The following is a 26,221-nucleotide window of genomic DNA, read 5'->3' as shown; positions in this document are numbered from 1 at the left end:
TTTCAGGCTGGTTTAATGACATAGAGGCCTTTAACTGGGTTTGAAATTGACTTTCCAGCACTGAGCTCCTCTATTGGTCAGACGGGTGGGTAGACACGGTTGTTTATTGGGCTCCTCTAGTTGCCAAGGTGACTAACATTCCAAAACGTTGACGTTGACCATGACACAGGGGGTAGATGGGGGACTGTTGAGTACCCACCGAAATGTTAACGTTGACCAGGACACAGGGGGTAGATGGACTGTTGAGTATCCACCAAAACGTTGACCAGGACACAGGGGGTAGATGGGGGACTGTTGAGTACCCACCAAAACGTGCTCCGGAGGCTCTCCGGTTGATGTTAATGTTGTTGTATGTCAATGGACCAGATGGACCAAGTGCGGCCCGTCAGATGGACCAGGTAATAGTGAGGTCCCATTGACCTGGGGATGTGTTGTGCAGGTTTTGAAGTGGTGTTTAGCTGTGGAGCAGACATGATGCCTCCCTTAGCACTTCTTTGTTAAGAGACGCAGGGAACCAACTGGCCTGTAATCCCCCCGAGACACATACACCTACGCACACACACACACACACACCCTACACACACACACTCCTACACACACACACACACTCCTACACACACACACACACTCCTACACACACACACACACACACACTCCTACACACACACACACACTCCTACACACACTCCTACACACACACACACACACTCCTACACACACACACACACACTCCTACACACACACCTACACTCCTACAAACACACCTACACTCCTACACACACACCTACACACACACACTCCTACACACACACCTACACACACTCCTACACGCACCTACACACACGCACTCCTTCTGCCACCTTGTTGATCCAGATGTTGATGTTAATCCCGTGGAATGTGTCCTGGTGGTGACAGTGTCTGTCACCCAATCTGCTGAGGGTCTGGCTCCGTGGGGGGGACGGGGGCTGGTGATGTGAGATTTAGAAGAAGATATGGCTGCCTGGCCTTGATGTTGTTTTCAAAATACCACTCTCACCCAATGGATAATTTATTTCTTGTTTTACAACCTGTTTAATTGAACAGAAAAAGTCTGTGTCAGATGAATGGACCACAGTTGATGCTTTGGCTTGTCTGTCCTCTTGAGTAGTTAGTTATTTAAAATGATGCTACAGAGATTTTGTATAATTTCAGCCAGTAGTTGAACGTAGCGCTCAAGCCAAAACGTCATCCATTTTGTGTGATACGTTGGGTCCTGCAAAAAAAACAAAGTGCTTAAGATCCCGTTCTGTCTATGGTGTCTGTGGTGCCTCTGGTGTCTGTGGTAGTGTCTGCGGTAGTGCCAGTGTCTGCGGTAGTGCCAGTGTCTGCGGTAGTGCCAGTGTCTGTGGTAGTGCCAGTGTCTGTGGTAGTGCCAGTGTCTGTGGTAGTGCCAGTGTCTGCGGTAGTGCCAGTGTCTGCGGTAGTGCCAGTGCCTGCGGTAGTGCCAGTGCCTGCGGTAGTGCCAGTGCCTGCGGTAGTGCCAGTGCCTGCGGTAGTGCCAGTGCCTGCGGTAGTGCCAGTGCCTGCGGTAGTGCCAGTGCCTGCGGTAGTGCCAGTGCCTGCGGTAGTGCCAGTGCCTGCGGTAGTGCCAGTGCCTGCGGTAGTGCCAGTGCCTGCGGTAGTGCCAGTGCCTGCGGTAGTGCCAGTGCCTGCGGTAGTGCCAGTGCCTGCGGTAGTGCCAGTGTCTGCGGTAGTGCCTGTGTCTGCGGTAGTAGCTGTGGCTGTGGTAGTGGTAGTGGCTGTGGTAGTGGCTGTGGTAGTGGCTGTGGCTGTGGTAGCTGCGGTAGCGGTAGTAGCTGCGGTAGCGGTGGTAGCTGCGGTAGCGGTGGTAGCTGCGGTAGCGGTAGTAGCTGCGGTAGCGGTAGTAGCTGTGGTAGCGGTAGTAGCTGTGGTAGCGGTAGTAGCTGTGGTAGCGGTAGCAGCTGCGGTAGCGGTAGTAGCTGCGGTAGCGGTAGTAGCTGTGGTAGTAGCTGTGGTAGTGGTAGTAGCTGCGTAACATATGATTGAGGCTTGACGCTTTGGCCGCATTTGAATAAATACTTGTTTTCTCTGTGCCGCCTCAGGTCCATGTGAAGATGGCTGAGGCAGTGTGTGAGCCCCGCCCCCACCAACAAGAGCTACCTCAACATGGACGCCATCATGGACGCTATCAGGAAGACTGGATCCCAGGCCGTGAGATTTTACGACACACGTTGACACACACACACACCAACTTTTGAACACACACACGCACGGTTGTGTTTGCTGATGTGTTTTGAGACCTTTTCTCTTCTGTCTCTGAAGGTGCATCCAGGCTACGGCTTTCTGTCTGAAAATAAAGAGTTTGCCAAGAGACTGGTGAGTCGTGCTGGGATTTACAACTGTTGAGAACACACACACACACACACACACACACACACACACACACACACACACACACACACACACACACACACACACACACACACACTCTCTGTATATGCCCTCTGTTTCCCTTATCAACAGGCTTCGGAAACCCCCGGAAGTTAATTTTATTAAGGGTGTGATTCTCCGGGTGAAAACCTGATATGAAAACTTAACACACAGACGCCAACAGACTCATGATAAGAAAATGTAAAAATCATCTTTCAAATTATTTTAAGTAATTTACTTAAAGGAAAATGTTTTCTCAGTTATACCTCCACAATACATGGCCCCAATGTCCTGCAGACAGACACAAGACTTGACAACTTAAATAAAAGGTTAAATATCAAAAAATAAAAACCCGTCCGACGTTTAGCCGATGACACACACCGAACCATGCCGTTATGCAAGGCTGTGTTGGCACGGCAAATCTAAAACTCACCTCGTTCCACAGGTAAATAACAACATGCATATTTACCTCATGGTTAACTAATTAGCTCTCCCACCATCATTCAACGTCCTGAAACAACCCTGACATCTCTCCCTCCCATTGAATGCATTCAGTTGTACAACTTACTAGGTTCCCCTTTTCCCTCTCTGCTGTGGCATATCATGCAAGGCACCCGAAGGTGGGCCGTAGTACATTGAAGCTCATCCCACAGGTAAATGGCCTATTTTCCTTACATTAGAACTAAAAAAAAAGTTGTTATTTTATTTTACCTTTATTTTACTAGGCAAGTCAGTGAAGAACAAATTCTTATTTTCAATGACGGCCTAGAAACAGTGGGTTAACTGCCTGTTCAGGGGCAGAACGATGCTTAACTGCCTGTTCAGGGGCAGAACGATCCCCGACTCCTATTGTGTTGCCCCGGAACAAGGCTCTTGCCCGGTATGTGAGCGGGCCGTCCGCTGCCTTATGGGAGCCTGCTGTGGAAATGGAGATGTCATTACATTAGCAACTCAAAGGACCTCCCCCTCCTGTAACACTGGGTGAATAGTTAGTGCCAGAGTTACGCATTGCAAAACCCTCTGGGGGTGAGGGGGGGGCAATGTCCGTATGCCTCGGGGCTCGGGTAAAGCCGGGGGGGATTAGGGTAAGGGTCCTGTTAGCATGAGAAAGAACCTCAGGCTGAATAGAGCTGGAGGGATACGGGGGATGGATGGAGTATAGTAGAATGTATTGTCCCTCAATGTGTCGGTGGACCCCCCCTTTCAAAATAAATGTGTAATTATTTTTGGACTTTTGCAGACGAACACAAGCGTTTCACACTTGTGTTGAGCACTCTAGGACACGTGCACCCACTTAACTCAGGGGTCCGATTACACCTCGTCTTACTGTTGGAGACTCAGTTGTTTGCGCCTGGCAGAGTGGCGTGTGGAGCTCCAGTGTGTTGAGAACAGCCTTTTGGACGTGTGAGGATGAGCTGGTCTGAAAAGGCTCAGCCAGGGTTACTGTGATGTAAATAGTGAGATGTCACAACATGGCACCAGAGGGAGGAAGGATAGATGTTTGTCATTGTGTCTTCATTTAGAGCAGGGTTTCTTCAACTCTGTCCTTTTTTTCATTGCGTCCTCGTCTAAAGGATAGATGTCTGTTGTTGTTGAACTAAAAACCTTCGTTTAAAATCTGACTTTTTTTTTTTATATATCTATTTATTTTATTTTGGATCCTGCGACTCTGTTGGGCTAAATGGCTGTGACGCTGCTATCGGTCTCAAGACACCAAAGCCCAGCTGTCTTGGCGGTCTCAAGACACCAATGCCCAGCTGTCTTGGCGGTCTCAAGACACCAATGCCCAGCTGTCTTGGCGGTCTCAAGACACCAATGCCCAGCTGTCTTGGCGGTCTCAAGACACCAGAGCCCAGCTAGCCTCGCTGGCTTGGCGGTCTCAAGACACCAAAGCCCAGCTAGCCCAGCTGTCTTGGCCGTCTCTAATGGTGGCCGCTATTGAAAGTTTCCAGCGCTGCAGGGAGCTGTGTTTACTTTGTTCCCGGGACAATGTGGACCAGGGTGACTTTCAATAGATTAACTGCTTGTGGAAGACTACAGCAGCAAATTAGCTACTTTAATCAAGTAGAAAACCTACACGAGCTAATGGGGAAGCCACGCCCACCTACTTTTATCAAGTAGCAAACCAACACGAGCTACTGGGGAAGCCACGCCCACCTACTTTTATCAAGTAGCAAACCAACACGAGCTATTGGGGAACCCACGCCCACCTACTTTTATCAAGTAGCAAACCAACACGAGCTACTGGGGAACCCACGCCCACCTACTTTTATCAAGTAGCAAACCAACACGAGCTACTGGGGAACCCACGCCCACCTACTTTTATCAAGTAGCAAACCAACACGAGCTACTGGGGAACCCACGCCCACCTACTTTTATCAAGTAGCAAACCAACACGAGCTACTGGGGAAGCCACGCCCACCTACTTTTATCAAGTAGCAAACCAACACGAGCTACTGGGGAACCCACGCCCACCTACTTTTATCAAGTAGCAAACCAACACGAGCTCCTGGGGAAGCCACGCCCACCTACTTTTTTCTTCCACCCCATTAGCCGGACGCCTCTTTGTTCGAGTGGAAGTTTTCTCCGCCGCTTCGGCTCTCCACAGCCGACAGGCCGGTGCTCCGCAGGGTTCCTTCTCTGAAGGGTCTCCCCTTCCCTGGAGAACGGAGTTGTTCTCGACCCAACCAACCAGCCACGGAGGTACGTCACTCGTCGTGGAAGTCGAAGGAGGCGTCCTCTGGCAACGGGGGTCTCCATGGAGATGTTGAGCCCAGAACTGACACAGACCAGGAACAGCTTTGCCGCACTGGATCCAGAGGTTCCGGCGCCTTCTTCCTTGGGGGCTTCCTATTCGAGATCGGATCCGGAGGTACCTGCGTCTTCGTCCTCGGTCCCGCCTACCTCACCGGTGGCTCCTATCTCAGGTTCAGATCCCCGGAGCTCCCACCCTCAACAGACCGTGAGGCTGCCTGAGAAACCGGTCCATTCAACATCACCAGCTGTCATCATAGGCAGCGCTATGGTGAGAAACATCTCAGTCCCCAAGGCAAAAACCCTGTGTTACCCAGGAGCACGAGTACAGGACATAACAAGGCTGCTTCAGACTGTTCTACCACAGGACATAACAAGGCTGCTTCAGACTGTTCTACCACAGGACATAACAAGGCTGCTTCTGACTGTTCTACCACAGGACATAACAAGGCTGCTTCTGACTGTTCTACCACAGGACATAACAAGGCTGCTTCAGACTGTTCTACCACAGGACATAACAGGGCTGCTTCTGACTGTTCTACCACAGGACATAACAAGGCTGCTTCAGACTGTTCTACCACAGGAACACGAGAACAGGACATAACAGGGCTGCTTCAGACTGTTCTACCACAGGACATAACAAGGCTGCTTCAGACTGTTCTACCACAGGACATAACAAGGCTGCTTCAGACTGTTCAACCACAGGACATAACAAGGCTGCTTCAGACTGTTCTACCACAGGACATAACAAGGCTGCTTCAGACTGTTCTACCACAGGACATAACAAGGCTGCTTCAGACTGTTCTACCACAGGACATAACAAGGCTGCTTCAGACTGTTCAACCACAGGACATAACAAGGCTGCTTCAGACTGTTCTACCACAGGACATAACAAGGCTGCTTCAGACTGTTCTACCACAGGAACACGAGAACAGGACATAACAGGGCTGCTTCAGACTGTTCTACCACAGGACATAACAAGGCTGCTTCAGACTGTTCTACCACAGGACATAACAAGGCTGCTTCAGACTGTTCTACCACAGGACATAACAAGGCTGCTTCAGACTGTTCTACCACAGGACATAACAAGGCTGCTTCAGACTGTTCTACCACAGGACATAACAAGGCTGCTTCAGACTGTTCTACCACAGGAACACGAGAACAGGACATAACAGGGCTGCTTCAGACTGTTCTACCACAGGAACACGAGAACAGGACATAACAAGGCTGCTTCAGACTGTTCTACCACAGGACATAACAAGGCTGCTTTAGACTGTTCTACCACAGGACATAACAAGGCTGCTTCAGACTGTTCTACCACAGGAACACGAGTACAGGACATAACAGGGCTGCTTCAGACTGTTCTACCACAGGACATAACAAGGCTGCTTCAGACTGTTCTACCACAGGACATAACAGGCTGCTTCTGACTGTTCTACCACAGATGCCGGGAGCTGACACTGTCGTAGTCCATGTGGGGTCAAACGACATCAGAAGGGCTAGCCAGGAACATCTTTACTAACGCTGCAGAAATGAGCTTGAAAGCGGTATCCAAATCCATGGGATGTAGTGATCACAATGTAACGGCCATGTCTGGGAAAACCACAGGTCTAAACGCTGGTCCTGATACAGCCTATAAGAGGTCATACAATACGTTTTGTAGTGATTCCTATGTTGGTGATGTAAATAATATTTGCTGGTCTGGTGTGTAATGAGGAGCAACCAGATGCTGCTGGTCTGGTGTGTAATGAGGAGCAACCAGATGCTGCTGGTCTGGTGTGTAATGAGGAGCAACCAGATGCTGCTGGTCTGGTGTGTAATGAGGAGCAACCAGATGCTGCTGGTCTGGTGTGTAATGAGGAGCAACCAGATGCTGCTGGTCTGGTGTGTAATGAGGAGCAACCAGATGCTGCTGGTCTGGTGTGTAATGAGGAGCAACCAGATGCTGCTGGTCTGGTGTGTAATGGGGAGCAACCAGATGCTGCTGGTCTGGTGTGTAATGGGGAGCAACCAGATGCTGCTGGTCTGGTGTGTAATGAGGAGCAACCAGATGCTGCTGGTCTGGTGTGTAATGAGGAGCAACCAGATGCTGCTGGTCTGGTGTGTAATGAGGAGCAACCAGATGCTGCTGGTCTGGTGTGTAATGAGGAGCAACCAGATGCTGCTGGTCTGGTGTGTAATGAGGAGCAACCAGATGCTGCTGGTGTGTAATGAGGAGCAACCAGATGCTGCTGGTCTGGTGTGTAATGAGGAGCAACCAAATGCTGCTGGTCTGGTGTGTAATGAGGAGCAACCAGATGCTGCTGGTCCGGTGTGTAATGAGGAGCAACCAGATGCTGCTGGTCTGGTGTGTAATGAGGAGCAACCAGATGCTGCTGGTCTGGTGTGTAATGAGGAGCAACCAGATGCTGCTGGTCTGGTGTGTAATGAGGAGCAACCAGATGCTGCTGGTCTGGTGTGTAATGAGGAGCAACCATATGCTGCTGGTCTGGTGTGTAATAGGGAGCAACCAGATGCTGCTGGTCTGGTGTGTAATGAGGAGCAACCAGATGCTGCTGGTCTGGTGTGTAATGAGGAGCAACCAGATGCTGCTGGTCTGGTGTGTAATGAGGAGCAACCAGATGCTGCTGGTCTGGTGTGTAATGAGGAGCAACCATATGCTGCTGGTCCGGTGTGTAATGAGGAGCAACCAGATGCTGCTGGTCTGGTGTGTAATGGGGAGCAACCAGATGCTGCTGGTCTGGTGTGTAATGAGGAGCAACCAGATGCTGCTGGTCTGGTGTGAAATGAGGAGCAACCAGATGCTGCTGGTCTGGTGTGAAATGAGGAGCAACCAGATGCTGCTGGTCTGGTGTGTAATGGGGAGCAACCAGATGCTGCTGGTCTGGTGTGTAATGAGGAGCAACCAGATGCTGCTGGTCTGGTGTGTAATGAGGAGCAACCAGATGCTGCACTTCACACATTTATGAAACTACTTATTCCAGTTACTAATAAACAATGCGCCCATTAAGAAATGACTGTAAAAACTGTTAAATCTCCTTGGATTGATGAGGAATTGAACAATTGTATTGTTGAGAGGGATGAGCAGAAAGGAATGGCGAATAAGTCTGTCAGCCCAACTGACAGGAAAACGTACTGCAAGTTAAGCAATCATGTGACTAAACTAAATTAAAAGAAACTACACTATGAAACAAAGATGAATGATCGTAAAAAGTTTTGGGGCACATTAAATTACAATTTGGGGGAAAAAAGCCAACTCGGCTCCATCATTCATTGAACCAGATGGCTCACTCATCACAAAGCCCACTGATATTGCAAACTACTTTAAGGATGTTTTTATTGACAAGATAAGCAACATTAGGGATGACATGCCAGCAACACTGGCTGACACCACATCTTAGTATATGTGACCAAATGATGAAAGACAAGAAATGTACTTTTGAATTCCGTAAAGTCGGTGTGGAGGAGGTGAAAATTATTGTGGGGTCTGACAAATTATTGTGTGTCCCAACGGGGTCTGACAATCTGGTTGGAAAATTACTGAGGTTAATTGCAGACGATATTGCCTCTCTTATTTGTCACATCTCCAATTTAAGCCTACTAGAAAGTGTGTGCCCTCAGGCCTGGAGGGAAGCTAAAGTCATTCCGCTACCCAAGAATAGTAAAAGCCCCCTTTACAGGCTCAAAAAGCTGAACAATCAGTCTGTTACCAACCTTTAGTAAACTTCTGGGGAAAATTGTTTGACCAGATATCATGCTATTTCACGGTAAACAAATTGACAACAGACTTTCAGCTTATAGGGAAGGACACTAAACAAGCACAGCACTTATACAACTGACTGAGATAAATTTGTGATAAAATGATTGTGGGGCTTGTTTGACTTCACTGCAGCTTTTGACATTATGGATCATAGTCTGCTGCTGATAAAACATATGTGTTAGGGCTTTACACCCCCTGCTATATTGTGGATAAAGAGTTACCTGTCTAACAGAACAGAGAGCGTGTTCTTTAATGGAAGCCTCTCAAACATAATCCAAATGGAATCAGGAATTCCCCAGGGAAGCTGTTTAGGCAGCTTGCTTTTCAATTTTTTTCTAACGACATGCCACTTATTTTGAGTAAAGCCAGAGTTTCTATATATGTGGATGACTCGACACTATACACGTCAGCTACTACAGCGACTGAAATGACTGCAACACTTAGCAAAGAGCTGCAGTTAGTTTCAGAGTGGGTGTTCCTTGGCCGAGATGGGAGAAACTGCCAGAAGGACAATCGTCTTTCCAGAACTTCACCGATCTGGGCTTTATGGGAGAGTGGTCAGACCGAAGCCACTTTTGAGAAAAAGGCTCTTGACAGCACGCCTGGAGTTTGCATAAAGGCCTGTGAAAGACAGAGCACGGGGCAAAAGGATCGGTGGTCTGATCAGGCTAAAATGTAACTCTTTGGTCTGAATGCAAAGCGCTATGTCTGGAGAGAACCAGGCACAGCTCATCACCCATCTAACTTCATCCCTATGGTGAAGCATGGTGGTGGCAGCATCATACTATGGGGATGCTTTTCAGCTGCAGGGACTGGGAGATTGGTAAGGATCGAGAAAACAATGAATGAAGCCAAATACAGGAAAATCCTTGATGAGAATCTGCTTCAGAGTGCAAACAACCTTAGACTGGGGTGAAGATTTATGTTCCAACAGGACAATGACCCCAAGCATACAGCCAAAGCAACGCTGGAATGGCTTCAGAACTAGAATATGAAAGTCCTTGAGTGGCCCAGCAGGAGCCCAGACTTGAATCCCATTGAAAATCTGTGGAAAGACTTGAAGATTGCTGTTCCCGGCACTCCCCATTTAACTTAACAAAGCTTGAGAAAATCTGCAAGGAAGAAGCTGATCCAAATCTGCAAGGCAAAGCTGATCCAGACATCCCCAAGACGACTCAAAGCTGATCCAGACATCCCCAAGATGACTTAAAGCTGTAATCCCAACCAAAGGTGCTTCTACAAAGTATTGACTCAGCTGTGAATACTTAGTGCCTTCGGAAATTATTCACACCCCTTGACTTTTTCCATGTTTTGTTGTTCCAGCCTGAATTTAAAATGGATTTTTACATTGAAAGTGTGTCACTGGCCTTCACACAATTCCCCATAATGTCAAAGTAGGTTATTAATTTCATTCATTAAAGATTAAGATTACATCTTGACTCAATAAGTAATCAACCCCTGTGTTATGGCAAACCTAAATAAGTACTGGAGTAAAAATGTGCTTAACAAGTCACATAAATTGCTTGGACTCTGTGTTCAATAGTAGTGTGTACCTCATCTCTGTATCCAACTCATACAATTATCTGTAAGGTCCCTTCAGTCGAGAAAAACATTTCAAACACAGATTCAACCACAAAGACCAGGGAGGTTTTCCAATGCCTCACAAAGAAGGGCACCTATTGGTAGATGGGTAAAAAAAAATACAATTAGACATTACATATTCCTTTGAGCATGGTGAAGTTGTTAGTTACACCTTAGATGGTGTCCCTTCAAAGATACAGACATCCTTCCTAACTCAGTTGCTGGAGAGGAAGGAAACTGCTCAGGGATTTCACCATGAGGCCAATGGTTACTTTAAAAACAGAGTTTAATGTTTGTGATAGGAGAACTGAGGATGGATCAACATTGTATACTCTACATTATTAACCTAAATGACAGAGTGAAAAGAGAACCTGTACAAAATACATATTCTGAAACCTGTATCCTGTTTGCACTAAAGTAAAACGGCAAAACATGAATACAAAGTGTGATGTTTGGGACAAATCCAATACATTACTGAGTGCCTCTCTTCATATTTTCAAGCATGGTCGTGGTTGCATCATTAATGGGTAAGCTTGTTATCGGCAAGGACTATAGAGTTTTTGTTGGGGGAGGGGGGGGTAAAAATAAACAGCATACAGCTAAGCACAGTCACAGTACTAGAGGAAAACCTGGTTCAGTCTGCTTTCCAACAGACACTGGGAGACAAATTCACCTTTCAGCAGGACAATAACCCAAAACACAAGGCCAAATCTACACTGGAGTTGCATACCAAGACGTCATCGAATGTTCCTGACTCACACCCCTTCAGTCAGCTTGAAAATCTATGGCTAGGCTTGAAAATGGCTGCCTAGCAATGATCAACAACCAACTTGGCAGAGCTTGAAGAATTTAGAGCTCGTATAGACTTACCAAGAAAAACTCACCGCTGTAATCACTGCCAAAGGTGCTTCTACAAAGTATTGACTCAGGGGTGTGAGTCAATACTTGTGTTTTTTTTGTATTTTAATAAATTAGCAAAACATATGAAAAACAAGTTTTCACTTTGTCATTACAGGATAATGTGTGTAGATGTGTTAATTAATTTTGAATTCAGGCTGTAACACAACAAAATGCAGAGGGGTATGAATACTTTCCTAAGGCGCTGTATATATTGTTCAAACAGTGATCTGGAGCCAAGATGGAGGAGTTGTATATATTGTTCAAACAGGGATCTGGAGCCAAGATGGAGGAGTTGTATATATTGTTCAAACAGGGATCTGGAGCCAAGATGGCGGAGTTGTACAGTGCCTTGCGGAAGTATTCGGGCCCCCTTGAACTTTGCGACCTTTTGCCACATTTCAGGCTTCAAACATAAAGATATTAAACTGTATTTTTTTGTGAAGAATCAACAACAAGTGGGACACAATCATGAAGTGGAACGACATTTATTGGATATTTCAAACTTTTTTAACAAAACAAAAACTGAAAAATTGGGCGTGCAAAATTATTCAGCCCCTTTACTTTCAGTGCAGCAAACTCTCTCCAGAAGTTCAGTGAGGATCTCTGAATGATCCAATGTTGACCTAAATGACTAATGATGATAAATACAATCCACCTGTGTGTAATCAAGTCTCCGTATAAATGCACTTGCACTGTGATAGTCTCAGAGGTCCGTTAAATGCGCAGAGAGCATCATGAAGAACAAGGAACACACCAGGCAGGTCCGAGATACTGTTGTGAAGAAGTTTAAAGCCGGATTTGGATACAAAAAGATTTCCCAAGCTTTAAACATCCCAAGGAGCACTGTGCAAGCGATAATATTGAAATGGAAGGAGTATCAGACCACTGCAAATCTATCAAGACCTGGCCGTCCCTCTAAACTTTCAGCTCATACAAGGAGAAGACTGATCAGAGATGCAGCCAAGAGGCCCATGATCACTCTGGATGAACTGCAGAGATCAACAGCTGAGGTGGGAGACTCTGTCCATAGGACAACAATCAGTCGTATATTGCACAAATCGGGCCTTTATGGAAGAGTGGCAAAAAGAAAGCCCTTTCTTAAAGATATCCATAAAAAGTGTCGTTTAAAGTTTGCCACAAGCCACCTGGGAGACACACCAAACATGTGGAAGAAGGTGCTCTAGTCAGATGAAACCAAATTGAACTTTTTCCCACCTCGCAACAATGCAAAACGTTATGTTTGGCGTAAAAGCAACACAGCCCATAACCCTGAATACACCATCCCCACTGTCAAACATGGTGGTGGCAGCATCATGGTTTGGGCCTGCTTTTCTTCAGCAGGGACAGGGAAGATGGTTAAAATTGATGGGAAGATGGATGGAGCCAAATACAGGACCATTCTGGAAGAAAACCTGATGGAGTCTGCAAAAGACCTGAGACTGGGACGGAGATTTGTCTTCCAACAAGACAATGATCCAAAACATAAAGCAAAATCTACAATGGAATGGTTCAAAAATAAACATATCCAGGTGTTAGAATGGCCAAGTCAAAGTCCAGACCTGAATCCAATCGAGAATCTGTGGAAAGAACTGAAAACTGCTGTTCACAAATGCTCTCCATCCAACCTCACTGAGCTCGAGCTGTTTTGCAAGTAGGAATGGGAAAAATGTCAGTCTCTCGATGTGCAAAACTGATAGACATACCCCAAGCGACTTACAGCTGTAATCGCAGCAAAAGGTGGCGCTACAAAGTATTAACTTAAGGGGTCCCACCTCGCTGAATAATTTTGCACGCCCAATTATTCAGTTTTTGATTTGTTAAAAAGTTTGAAATATCCAATAAATGTCGTTCCACTTCATGATTGTGTCCCACTTGTTGTTGATTCTTCACAAAAAAATACAGTTTTATATCTTTATGTTTGAAGCCTGAAATGTGGCAAAAGGTCGCAAAGTTCAAGGGGGCCGAATACTTTCGCAAGGCACTGTATATATTGTTCAAACAGTGATCTGGAGCCAAGATGGAGGAGTTGTATATATTGTTCAAACAGTGATCTCTACAACCAAGTCAAAGTCTAACAAGGAAGTCTACTGATGAAATGAGAACGAAGGTACTTTTTTTGTGTAAAACTTAAATAATTTCACTAAAGTAGGGGTTTTGTTCATCTGTTTTCTCTCTTCACCACTCTACTCTTTGTCCCTCTCAGCTAAGCTTATTATTTACAAACAGCAGAATTATCTCTGGGTCGAGTCCCCCTCTTCTCCTTCTCTGCCTTTGTCCTGTGTGTCATGCTATGGGAACCAGGGCCCATTCACTTTAATGGTGCTGAATTGGGAGTCATTGAGGGTGAATCTCCATACTAATAACAGGCCCTTAGGCTACGACCCAAATGGAACCCAATTCCCTATATAGTGCACTATGTTTGACCAGAGCCCATTCAAAGGTGATGCACTTCATAGGGAATAGGTTGGCATTTGGGCTACAGCATTACTGCCCAGCTGGTAGGCCTGACGATGGGCCCTGAGGCTCTGCCACTGTGTGTGAGGCAGGAAGCAATATCCAACGGGCTCTATCCAACACAAAGACAACAGGAGAGAGAGAGAACAAGCTCCCCTCTTCCCGTCCCTCTTTCTCTCCCTGTTTATAAGCCTTAAGTACTGTCATGTTTCCAGGGCTCGTGGGTAATGGAGGAGGGTAGATGTGACATCAGGAGACGAGGCCTCAACTATTCCAGCCTGAAGGGGTTTGTGTTGGGTTCCCAAGACGGCACTGTTTTGACTGAAGAAATATCTGTGGTGGAGTCTCTTCCTGTATCTTTGACCGATTTCACATTTTACTTATTTTTGTCCTCGCCAGCTTTGACTTTGCTTATAGCTGCTTTATTGAAGAAAAATGTACTCGCTATGACTGAGATGTGGTTGTCCAACCTCGCTATGACTGAGATGTGGTTGTCTCACCTCGCTATGACTGAGATGTGGTTGTCCCACCTCGCTATGACTGAGATGTGGTTGTCCCACCTCGCTATGAGCTGAGATGTGGTTGTCCAACCTCGCTATGACTGAGATGTGGTTGTCTCACCTCGCTATGACTGAGATGTGGTTGTCCCACCTCGCTATGACTGAGATGTGGTTGTCCCACCTCGCTATGACTGAGATGTGGTTGTCTCACCTCGCTATGACTGAGATGTGGTTGTCCCACCTCGCTATGACTGAGATGTGGTTGTCTCACCTCGCTATGACTGAGAGATGTGGTTGTCTCACCTCGCTATGACTGAGATGTGGTTGTCCCACCTCGCTATGACTGAGATGTGGTTGTCCCACCTCGCTATGACTGAGATGTGGTTGTCTCACCTCGCTATGACTGAGATGTGGTTGTCCCACCTCGCTATGACTGAGATGTGGTTGTCCAACCTCGCTATGACTGAGATGTGGTTGTCCAACCTCGCTATGACTGAGAGATATGGTTGTCCAACCTCGCTATGACTGAGATGTGGTTGTCCCACCTCGCTATGACTGAGATGTGGTTGTCCCACCTCGCTATGACTGAGATGTGGTTGTCTCACCTCGCTATGACTGAGATGTGGTTGTCCCACCTCGCTATGACTGAGAGATGTGGTTGTCCCACCTCGCTATGACTGAGAGATGTGGTTGTCCCACCTCGCTATGACTGAGAGATGTGGTTGTCCCACCTCGCTATGACTGAGATGTGGTTGTCTCACCTCGCTATGACTGAGATGTGGTTGTCCCACCTCGCTATGACTGAGAGATGTGGTTGTCCCACCTCGCTATGACTGAGAGATGTGGTTGTCCCACCTCGCTATGACTGAGATGTGGTTGTCCCACCTCGCTATGACTGAGATGTGGTTGTCCCACCTCGCTATGACTGAGATGTGGTTGTCCCACCTCGCTATGACTGAGAGATGTGGTTGTCCCACCTCGCTATGACTGAGATGTGGTTGTCCCACCTCGCTATGACTGAGATGTGGTTGTCCCACCTCGCTATGACTGAGATGTGGTTGTCCCACCTCGCTATGACTGAGATGTGGTTGTCTCACCTCGCTATGACTGAGATGTGGTTGTCCCACCTCGCTATGACTGAGATGTGGTTGTCTCACCTCGCTATGACTGAGATGTGGTTGTCCCACCTCGCTATGACTGAGATGTGGTTGTCCCACCTCGCTATGACTGAGATGTGGTTGTCTCACCTCGCTATGACTGAGATGTGGTTGTCCCACCTCGCTATGACTGAGATGTGGTTGTCCCACCTCGCTATGACTGAGATGTGGTTGTCCCACCTCGCTATGACCTGAGATGTGGTTGTCCAACCTCGCTATGACTGAGATGTGGTTGTCCCACCTCGCTATGACTGAGATGTGGTTGTCCAACCTCGCTATGACTGAGATGTGGTTGTCCCACCTCGCTATGACTGAGATGTGGTTGTCCAACCTCGCTATGACTGAGATGTGGTTGTCTCACCTCGCTATGACTGAGATGTGGTTGTCCAACCTCGCTATGACTGAGATGTGGTTGTCCCACCTCGCTATGACCTGAGAGATGTGGTTGTCCCACCTCGCTATGACCTGAGAGATGTGGTTGTCCCACCTCGCTATGTTAAGGGGAGATAAACTGTAAGTCGCTCTGAATAAGAGTATCTGCTAAATGACTCAAATGTAAATGTACATTTGTGATAAATACTGAAATTGGTGAAAAATGTCAAACACATTTAAATTCTTGAGCTATGCCTGGTACAATGGAACCAATTCCACCACTATAATCATGTAGGTTGGTATAGGTAGCAGCTCTATACTGACCCAGGTCTAGTCATTATGTAGGTTGGTATAGGTAGCAGCTCTATACTGACCCAGGTCTATTCATTATGTAGGTTGCTATAGGTAGCAGCTCTATACTGACCCAGGTCTAGTCATTATGTAGGTTGGTATAGGTAGCAGCTCTATACTGACCCAGGTCTAGTCATTATGTAGGTTGGTATAGGTAGCAGCTCTATACTGACCCAGGTCTAGTCATTATGTAGGTTGGTATAGGTAGCAGCTCTATACTGACCCAGGTCTAGTCATTATGTAGGTTGGTATAGGTAGCAGCTCTATACTGACCCAGGTCTAGTCATTATGTAGGTTGGTATAGTTGGCAGCTCTATACTGACCCAGGTGAATTTCATTATGTAGGTTGGTATAGGTAGCAGCTCTATACTGACCCAGGTCTAATCATTATGTAGGTTGGTATAGGTAGCGGCTCTATCCTGACCCAGGTCTATTCATTATGTAGGTTGGTATAGGTAGCAGCTCTATACTGACCCAGGTCTATTCATTATGTAGGTTGGTATAGGTAGCAGCTCTATACTGACCCAGGTCTATTCATTATATAGGTTGGTATAGGTAGCAGCTCTATACTGACCCAGGTCTATTCATTATGTAGGTTGGTATAGGTAGCAGATCTATCCTGACCCAGGTCTATTCATTATGTAGGTTGGTATAGGTAGCAGCTCTATACTGACCCAGGTCTATTCATTATGTAGGTTGGTATAGGTAGCAGCTCTATACTGACCCAGGTCTAGTCATTATGTAGGTTGGTATAGGTAGCAGCTCTATACTGACCCAGGTCTAGTCATTATGTAGGTTGGTATAGTTGGCAGCTCTATACTGACCCAGGTGAATTTCATTATGTAGGTTGGTATAGGTAGCAGCTCTATACTGACCCAGGTCTATTCATTATGTAGGTTGGTATAGGTAGCAGCTCTATACTGACCCAGGTCTATTCATTATGTAGGTTGGTATAGGTAGCAGCTCTATACTGACCCAGGTCTAGTCATTATGTAGGTTGGTATAGGTAGCAGCTCTATACTGACCCATGTCTAGTCATTATGTAGGTTGGTATAGGTAGCAGCTCTATACTGTCCCAGGTCTAGTCATTATGTAGGTTGGTATAGGTAGCAGCTCTATACTGACCCAGGTCTATTCATTATGTAGGTTGGTATAGGTAGCAGCTCTATACTGACCCAGGTCTATTCATTATGTAGGTTGGTATAGGTAGCAGATCTATACTGACCCAGGTCTATTCATTATGTAGGTTGGTATAGGTAGCAGCTCTATACTGACCCAGGTCTATTCATTATGTAGGTTGGTATAGGTAGCAGATCTGTACTGACCCAGGTCTATTCATTATGTAGGTTGGTATAGGTAGCAGATCTATACTGACCCAGGTCTATTCATTATGTAGGTTGGTATAGGTAGCGGCTCTATACTGACCCAGGTCTAGTCATTATGTAGGTTGGTATAGGTAGCGGCTCTATACTGACCCAGGTCTATTCATTATGTAGGTTGGTATAGGTAGCAGCTCTATACTGACCCAGGTCTAGTCATTATGTAGGTTGGTATAGGTAGCAGCTCTATACTGACCCAGGTCTAGTCATTATGTAGGTTGGTATAGGTAGCAGATCTATACTGACCCAGGTCTATTCACTATGTAGGTTGGTATAGGTAGCAGCTCTATACTGACCCAGGTCTAGTCATTATGTAGGTTGGTATAGGTAGCAGCTCTATACTGACCCAGGTCTATTCATTATGTAGGTTGGTATAGGTAGCAGATCTATACTGACCCAGGTCTATTCATTATGTAGGTTGGTATAGGTAGCAGCTCTATACTGACCCAGGTCTAGTCATTATGTAGGTTGGTATAGGTAGCAGCTCTATACTGACCCAGGTCTATTCATTATGTAGGTTGGTATAGGTAGCTGCTCTATACTGACCCAGGTCTATTCATTATGTATGTTGGTATAGGTAGCAGCTCTATACTGACCCAGGTCTATTCATTATGTAGGTTGGTATAGGTAGCAGCTCTATACTGACCCAGGTCTATTCATTATGTAGGTTGGTATAGGTAGCAGATCTGTACTGACCCAGGTCTATTCATTATGTATGTTGGTATAGGTAGCAGCTCTATACTGACCCAGGTCTATTCATTATGTAGGTTGGTATAGGTAGCAGATCTATACTGACCCAGGTCTATTCATTATGTAGGTTGGTATAGGTAGCTGCTCTATACTGACCCAGGTCTATTCATTATGTATGTTGGTATAGGTAGCAGCTCTATACTGACCCAGGTCTATTCATTATGTAGGTTGGTATAGGTAGCAGATCTATACTGACCCAGGTCTATTCATTATGTAGGTTGGTATAGGTAGCTGCTCTATACTGACCCAGGTCTATTCATTATGTATGTTGGTATAGGTAGCAGCTCTATACTGACCCAGGTCTAGTCATTATGTAGGTTGGTATAGGTAGCAGATCTATACTGACCCAGGTCTAGTCATTATGTAGGTTGGTATAGGTAGCAGCTCTATACTGACCCAGGTCTATTCATTATGTAGGTTGGTATAGGTAGCAGATCTGTACTGACCCAGGTCTATTCATTATGTATGTTGGTATAGGTAGCAGCTCTATACTGACCCAGGTCTATTCATTATGTAGGTTGGTATAGGTAGCAGCTCTATACTGACCCAGGTCTATTCATTATGTAGGTTGGTATAGGTAGCAGATCTGTACTGACCCAGGTCTATTCATTATGTATGTTGGTATAGGTAGCAGCTCTATACTGACCCAGGTCTATTCATTATGTAGGTTGGTATAGGTAGCAGCTCTATACTGACCCAGGTCTATTCATTATGTAGGTTGGTATAGGTAGCAGATCTGTACTGACCCAGGTCTATTCATTATGTAGGTTGGTATAGGTAGCAGATCTGTACTGACCCAGGTCTATTCATTATGTAGGTTGGTATAGGTAGCAGATCTATACTGACCCAGGTCTAGTCATTATGTAGGTTGGTATAGGTAGCTGCTCTATACTGACCCAGGTCTAGTCATTATGTAGGTTGGTATAGGTAGCAGATCTATACTGACCCAGGTCTATTCATTATGTAGGTTGGTATAGGTAGCAGCTCTATACTGACCCAGGTCTAGTCATTTTGTAGGTTGTTATAGGTAGCAGCTCTATACTGACCCAGGTCTAGTCATTATGTAGGTTGGTATAGGTAGCAGCTCTATACTGACCCAGGTCTATTCATTATGTAGGTTGGTATAGGTAGCAGATCTATACTGACCCAGGTCTAGTCATTATGTAGGTTGGTATAGGTAGCAGCTCTATACTGACCCAGGTCTAGTCATTATGTAGGTTGGTATAGGTAGCGGCTCTATACTGACCCAGGTCTAGTCATTATGTAGGTTGGTATAGGTAGCAGCTCTATACTGACCCAGGTCTAGTCATTATGTAGGTTGGTATAGGTAGCAGCTCTATACTGACCCAGGTCTAGTCATTATGTAGGTTGGTATAGGTAGCGGCTCTATACTGACCCAGGTCTAGTCATTATGTAGGTTGGTATAGGTAGCGGCTCTATACTGACCCAGGTCTATTCATTATGTAGGTTGGTATAGGTAGCGGCTCTATACTGACCCAGGTCTATTCATTATGTAGGTTGGTATAGGTATCATCTCTACTGTCCCAGGTGTGATTGTCTGTCTCAGTGGTTCTAGTGTATGGTTGTTTTCTGATGTGGTGATGTTGTTGTTGGTCTCCTGCAGGCTGCCGAAGACGTGGTGTTCATAGGACCGGACACCCACGCCATCCATGCCATGGGCGACAAGATCGAGAGCAAGCTCCTTGCCAAGGCAGCCAATGTCAACGTCATCCCTGGGTTCGACGGGGTTGTCGAGGTGAGCTATACTGTCAACATGATCGTCCTGGCAACAAATCTACATTTAATAGTACCGCTCAGATCTGGTCTTCATTATCCCTCATTCTACACACAGGCATTTGTTTCCCTCCATCTCTATTCTCCTCATCTCTCTTTCCTCAGCCATTTGCCTTTCTCTCTCTCTCTCTCTCTCAATCTTCCCTTCTTTCTCTCCTTTCTCCCCCTGCTCTTCCATTCTCCTCTCTCCTCTCCTCCTGCTCTTCCATTCTCCTCTCCCACCTCTCTCTCTCAATCTTCCCTTCTTTCTCCCCCCTCTCCTCTCCTGCGCTTCCCCTCTCCTCTCCTGCTCTTCCCCTCTCCTCTCCTGCTCTTCCCCTCTCCTCTCCTGCTCTTCCCCTCTCCTCTCCTGCGCTTCCCCCTCTCCTCCCTGCGCTTCCCCTCTCCTCTCCTGCGCTTCCCCTCTCCTCTCCTGCGCTTCCCCTCTCCTCTCCTGCGCTTCCCCTCTCCTCTCCTGCGCTTCCCCTCTCCTCTCCTGCGCTTCCCCTCTCCTCTCCTGCGCTTCCCTCTCCTCTCCTGCTCTTCCCCTCTCCTCTCCTGCGCTTCTCCTCTCCTCTCCTGCTCTTCCCCTCTCCTCTCCTGCGCTTCCCCTCTCCTCTCCTGCGCTTCCACTCTCCTCTCCTGCGCTTCCCCTCTCCTCTCCTGCTCTTCCCCTCTCCTCTCCTGCGCTTCCACTCTCCTCTCCTGCTCTTCCCCTCTCCTCTCCTGCTCTTCCCCTCTCCTCTCCTGCGCTTCCACTCTCCTCTCCTGCTCTTCCCCTCTCCTCTCCTGCGCCTCTCCTCTCCTGCGCTTCTCCTCTCCTCTCCTGCTCTTCCCCTCTCCTCTCCTGCGCTTCTCCTCTCCTCTCCTGCTCTTCCCCTCTCCTCTCCTGCTCTTCCCCTCTCCTCTCCTGCGCTTCTCCTCTCCTGCTCTTCCCCTCTCCTCTCCTGCGCTTCCCCTCTCCTCTCCTGCGCTTCCCCTCTCCTCTCCTGCGCTTCCCCTCTCCTGCCCTCCCCCCTTCTCCTCTCCTGCCCTCCCCCTTCTCCTCTCCTGCCCTTCCCCCCTCCTCTGTATACAGTGATGGTCCTAATAGAGCTGTGTGGGCCATGTTTAACACTTGGCCTGCTGATGGCTAGTAGATAAAGATGGTTGTTGTCACGTAGCTGTCACAGGCCAGGGGGGCAACAACAGCTCTGATGGGGTGATCTCTTCTACCTATGCTGCCCCCAGTGCATGACTGATGGGGTAGGCAGACAGTCCGGCAGGGAGGCAGACAGGGAGACAGGGAGGCAGACAGGGAGACAGGGAGACAGACAGGCAGGCAGGCAGGGAGACAGACAGGCAGGCAGGCAGGGAGACAGACAGGCAGGTAGGGAGACAGACAGGCAGGCAGGGAGACAGACAGGCAGGTAGGGAGACAGACAGGCAGGCTGGGAGACGCAGGCAGGCAGGCAGGCAGGCAGGCAGGCAGGCAGGCAGGCAGGGAGACGCAGGCAGGCAGGCAGGCAGGGAGACGCAGGCAGGCAGGCAGGCAGGGAGACGCAGGCAGGCAGGCAGGCGGGCAGGGAGACGCAGGCAGGGAGACGCAGGCAGGGATGCTGGGAGACGCAGGCAGGGATGCTGGGAGACGAGGCAGGCAGGCTGGCAGGGAGACGAGGCAGGCAGGCAGGGAGACGCAGGCAGGGAGACGCAGGGAGACGAGGCAGGCAGGCAGGCAGGGAGACGAGGCAGGCAGGGAGACGAGGCAGGCAGGGAGACGCAGGCAGTCAGGCAGGCAGGGAGACGCAGGCAGGCAGGCAGGCAGGCAGGGAGACGCAGGCAGGCAGGCAGGGAGACGCGGGAGACGCAGGCAGGCAGGGAGACGAGGCAGGCAGGCAGGGGGCGACGAGGCAGGCAGGGAGACGAGGCAGGCAGGCAGGCAGGCAGGGGAGACGCAGGCAGGCAGACGCCCAGGCAGGGAGACGCAGGCAGGCAGGGAGACGCAGGCAGGCAGGCAGGGAGACGCAGGCAGGGAGAGGCAGGCAGGGAGACGAGGCAGGCAGGCAGGCAGGGAGACGCAGGCAGGCAGGCAGGCAGGCAGGGAGACGCAGGCAGGCAGGGAGACGCAGGCAGGCAGGCAGGCAGGGAGACGCAGGAAGACGCAGGCAGGCAGGCAGGGAGACGCAGGCAGGCAGGCAGGGAGACGCAGGGAGACGCAGGCAGGCAGGCAGGCAGGGAGACGCAGGCAGGCAGGCAGGGAGACGCAGGGAGACGCAGGCAGGCAGGCAGGCAGGGAGACGCAGGCAGGCAGGCAGGCAGGGAGACGCAGGCAGGCAGGCAGGGAGACGCAGGCAGGCAGGCTGGGAGACGCAGGCAGGCAGGGAGACGCAGGCAGGCAGGGAGACGCAGGCAGGCAGGCAGGGAGACGCAGGCAGGCAGGCAGGGAGACGCAGGCAGGCAGGCTGGGAGACGCAGGCAGGCAGGCAGGCAGGCAGGCAGGGAGACGCAGGCAGGCTGGGAGACGCAGGCAGGCAGGGAGACGCAGGCAGGCAGGGAGACGCAGGCAGGCAGGCTGGGAGACGCAGGCAGGCAGGGAGACGCAGGCAGGCAGGGAGACGCAGGCAGGCAGGCAGGGAGACGCAGGCAGGGAGACGCAGGGAGACGCAGGGAGGCAGGGAGACGCAGGCAGGCAGGGAGACGCAGGCAGGCAGGGAGACGCAGGCAGGCAGGCTGGGAGACGCAGGCAGGCAGGGAGACGCAGGCAGGCAGGGAGACGCAGGCAGGCAGGGAGACGCAGGCAGGCAGGCTGGGAGACGCAGGCAGGCAGACGCAGGCAGGCAGGCAGGGAGACGCAGGCAGGCTGGGAGACGCAGGCAGGCAGGGAGACGCAGGCAGGCAGGGAGACGCAGGCAGGCAGGCTGGGAGACGCAGGCAGGAGACGGGCTGGGAGACGCAGGCAGGCAGGCAGGGAGACGAGGCAGGCAGGAGACGAGGCAGGCAGGCAGGGAGACGCAGGCAGGCTGGGAGACGCAGGCAGGCAGGGAGACGCAGGCAGGCAGGCTGGGAGACGCAGGCAGGCAGGCAGGCTGGGAGACGCAGGCAGGGAGACGCAGGCAGGCAGGCAGGGAGACGCAGGCAGGCAGGCAGGGAGACGCAGGCAGGGTGATGCAGGCAGGCAGGGAGACGAGGCAGGCAGGCTGGGAGACGAGGCAGGGAGGCAGGGAGACGCAGGCAGGGAGGGAGACGCAGGCAGGCAGGGAGACGCAGGCAGGCAGGCTGGGAGACGCAGGCAGGGAGGCAGGGAGACGCAGGCAGGGTGATGCAGGCAGGCAGGGAGACGCAGGCAGGGTGATGCAGGCAGGCAGGGAGACGCAGGCAGGCAGGCTGGGAGACGCAGGCAGGGAGGCAGGGAGACGCAGGCAGGGAGACGCAGGCAGGCAGGGAGGCAGGGAGACGAGGCAGGAGACGCAGGCAGGCAGGCAGGGAGACGCAGGCAGGCAGGCTGGGAGACGCAGGCAGGGAGGCAGGGAGACGCAGGCAGGGAGACGCAGGCAGGCAGGCAGGGAGAGGCAGGCAGGGAGACGCAGGCAGGCAGGGAGACGCAGGCAGGGAGACGCAGGCAGGCAGGCAGGGAGACACAGGCAGACGCAGGCAGGCAGGGAGACGCAGAGGAACAAAGGGATGGTTGAGGAGATGAGGGTGAGCCCTCTGCTGGTGGTTGGTGGAACTTACAACTCTGTCTCCTGTCTCAGAACGTGGAGGACGCTGTGAAGATTGCAGGAGAGATCGGTAAGTGAATCAAAATTCAATTCATTCATAAATTATTTTTTTGCCTGGCCTCCATGCAGAATTTTCATATTGTGTTGTTGATCAGGCTACCCGGGTCATATTGTGTTGTTGATCAAGCTACCCGGGTCATATTGTGTTGTTGATCAGGCTACCCGGGTCATATTGTGGTGTTGATCAGGCTACCCGGGTCATATTGTGGTGTTGATCAGGCTACCCGGGTCATATTGTGTTGTTGATCAGGCTACCCGGGTCATATTGTGGTGTTGATCAGGCTACCCGGGTCATATTGTGTTGTTGATCAGGCTATCCGGGTCATATTGTGTTGTTGATCAGGCTACCCGGTGATGATCAAGGCCTCAGCAGGAGGAGGGGGGAAAGGCATGAGGATCGCCTGGAACGATGATGAGACCAGGTGAGATTCGTTATTACTGTAATAAATGCAATTAAAATATAATAAAAGCATTTAAATCATACAATCATTTATACGTCTCCACACGGTGTAGTAAATGGCAATAAGATATTTCTAGACTTTATTAAGACATTTAGTGAGACTTGAATAAACCGTTTCCATTCTGTCTTTCCCAGGGAAGGTTTTCGTTTGTCCTCACAGGAGGCCGCATCTAGTTTCGGAGACGACCGTCTGCTGATAGAGAAGTTTGTCGACAACCCCAGACACATTGAGATCCAGGTCCTGGCTGATAAGCATGGTAATGCTCTGTGGCTGAACGAGAGGGAGTGTTCTATCCAGAGGAGGAACCAGAAGGTGGTGGAGGAGGCTCCAAGGTCAGGGGTCAATGTTTTCACCTTTAACTTATTCATTGGTGTATGTCCCAGTGGGGCTCCCGAGTGGCGCAGCGGCACTGCATCTCAGTGCATGAAGTGTCACTGCAGTCCCTGGTTCGAATCCAGGTTGCATCACATCCGGTCGTGATTGGGAGTCCCATAAGGTGGCGCACAATTGGCCCAGCGTCGTCTGGCTTTGGCCGGTATAGGTGGTCATTGTAAATAAGAATTTGTTCTCAACTGACATGCCTCGTTAAATAAAGGTTACATTAAAGAAATGTCTTGGGTTGTAAGTGATGTGATTTCTGTGCTCCTCTCTGCAGTACGTTCCTGGATCCAGAGACACGTCGTGCGATGGGGGAACAAGCGGTACAGCTGGCTAAAGCAGTCCAGTACTCCTCCGCCGGGACCGTAGAGTTCTTGGTGGACTCCAACAAGAACTTCTACTTCCTGGAGATGAACACTCGCCTTCAGGTGGGGCGATGGGAAGAAAGCCGTAGTTTAGTCTGTGTGTGTGTGTGTTTTTCTGTGACTTGACAAGTCAGACACTTGAGCCAAGTGACTTCCTGTAACCAACCCAGTCCTCATCCTCTGAGTGGTTGACCCGACCGCTGACCTTTGCCCCTTCAGGTGGAGCACCCAATCACAGAGTGCATCACTGGTCTGGACCTGGTGCAGCAGATGATCCGTGTGGCCAAGGGTTTCCCTCTGCTACACAAACAGGAAGACATCCCTATCAACGGCTGGGCTATAGAGAGCAGAGTCTACGCTGAGGTGGGCTTCACTGAACACTTGTTCTGCTCTGTACCGCAGAGTGAAGGTCAACCCTTCTGCTGCCTTGTGAATGTGTCACTTCTCTCTACCAAGCGCTTTCTGGGTCCCCACTGTCTGCTGCACACTTCCCGTGTGTTATAGAAGTTATTGAGAGTTTAATTAGGCAGTTATAACCCGTTATAAAGCATAGGTGATATTTCTCCTTCTCCAGGACCCCTACAAGTCCTTTGGTCTGCCCTCCATTGGACGCCTGTCACAGTACCAGGAGCCCATCAACCTCCCAAAGGTGAGTCACATGCATGTACACTTTTTGCTTGTGTGCATATGCTCTGAGTTGACCTCTCTGTTATTTCTGCTGAAGACGTGTGTTGACCTCTCTGTTATTTCTGCTGAAGACGTGATGTGTGTTGACCTCTCTGTTATTTCTGCTGAAGACGTGATGTGTGTTGACCTCTCTGTTATTTCTGCTGATGACGTGATGTGTGTTGACCTCTCTGTTATTTCTGCTGAAGACGTGATGTGTGTTGACCTCTCTGTTATTTCTGCTGAAGACATGATGTGTGTTGACCTCTGTTATTTCTGCTGAAGATGTGATGTGTGTTGACCTCTCTGTTATTTCTGCTGAAGATGTGATGTGTGTTGACCTCTGTTATTTCTGCTGAAGACGTGATGTGTGTTGACATTTACATTTACATTGACCTCTGTTATTTCTGCTGAAGATGTGATGTGTGTTGA

General features: G+C 49.3%; 2 protein-coding genes across 2 annotated transcripts in view; one reads left to right on the top strand and one right to left on the bottom strand.

Moving 5' to 3' along the window:
* Window positions 1-1,307: 1,307 nt before the first annotated feature.
* Window positions 1,308-2,038, bottom strand: LOC135530388 (histidine-rich glycoprotein-like; the record flags this gene model as incomplete). The annotated part of the gene is made up of 1 exon (XM_064958725.1): window positions 1,308-2,038. A coding segment is annotated over exon 1 (731 nt), but the record flags the coding sequence as incomplete, so codon positions are not given.
* Window positions 2,039-2,132: 94 nt separating this feature from the next.
* Window positions 2,133-26,221, top strand: part of LOC135530391 (propionyl-CoA carboxylase alpha chain, mitochondrial-like) — a 54,298-nt gene continuing 30,209 nt past the window's right edge. The window contains exons 1-9 of the mRNA XM_064958726.1: window positions 2,133-2,211; window positions 2,323-2,376; window positions 20,013-20,144; window positions 23,893-23,929; window positions 24,263-24,341; window positions 24,515-24,712; window positions 25,036-25,186; window positions 25,343-25,486; window positions 25,698-25,772. Of these exons, the coding sequence (XP_064814798.1) occupies window positions 2,167-2,211; window positions 2,323-2,376; window positions 20,013-20,144; window positions 23,893-23,929; window positions 24,263-24,341; window positions 24,515-24,712; window positions 25,036-25,186; window positions 25,343-25,486; window positions 25,698-25,772 (915 nt within the window). The 5' untranslated portion in view covers window positions 2,133-2,166. The remainder of the gene's footprint in view (window positions 2,212-2,322; window positions 2,377-20,012; window positions 20,145-23,892; window positions 23,930-24,262; window positions 24,342-24,514; window positions 24,713-25,035; window positions 25,187-25,342; window positions 25,487-25,697; window positions 25,773-26,221) is intronic.

This window comes from Oncorhynchus masou, unplaced genomic scaffold (assembly GCF_036934945.1).
Source record: "Oncorhynchus masou masou isolate Uvic2021 unplaced genomic scaffold, UVic_Omas_1.1 unplaced_scaffold_1330, whole genome shotgun sequence".
NCBI classification, from domain to species: domain Eukaryota; kingdom Metazoa; phylum Chordata; class Actinopteri; order Salmoniformes; family Salmonidae; genus Oncorhynchus; species Oncorhynchus masou.
The sequence above is the reverse complement of the archived record's forward strand: the minus strand, read 5'-3'. Positions and strand labels throughout refer to the sequence as shown.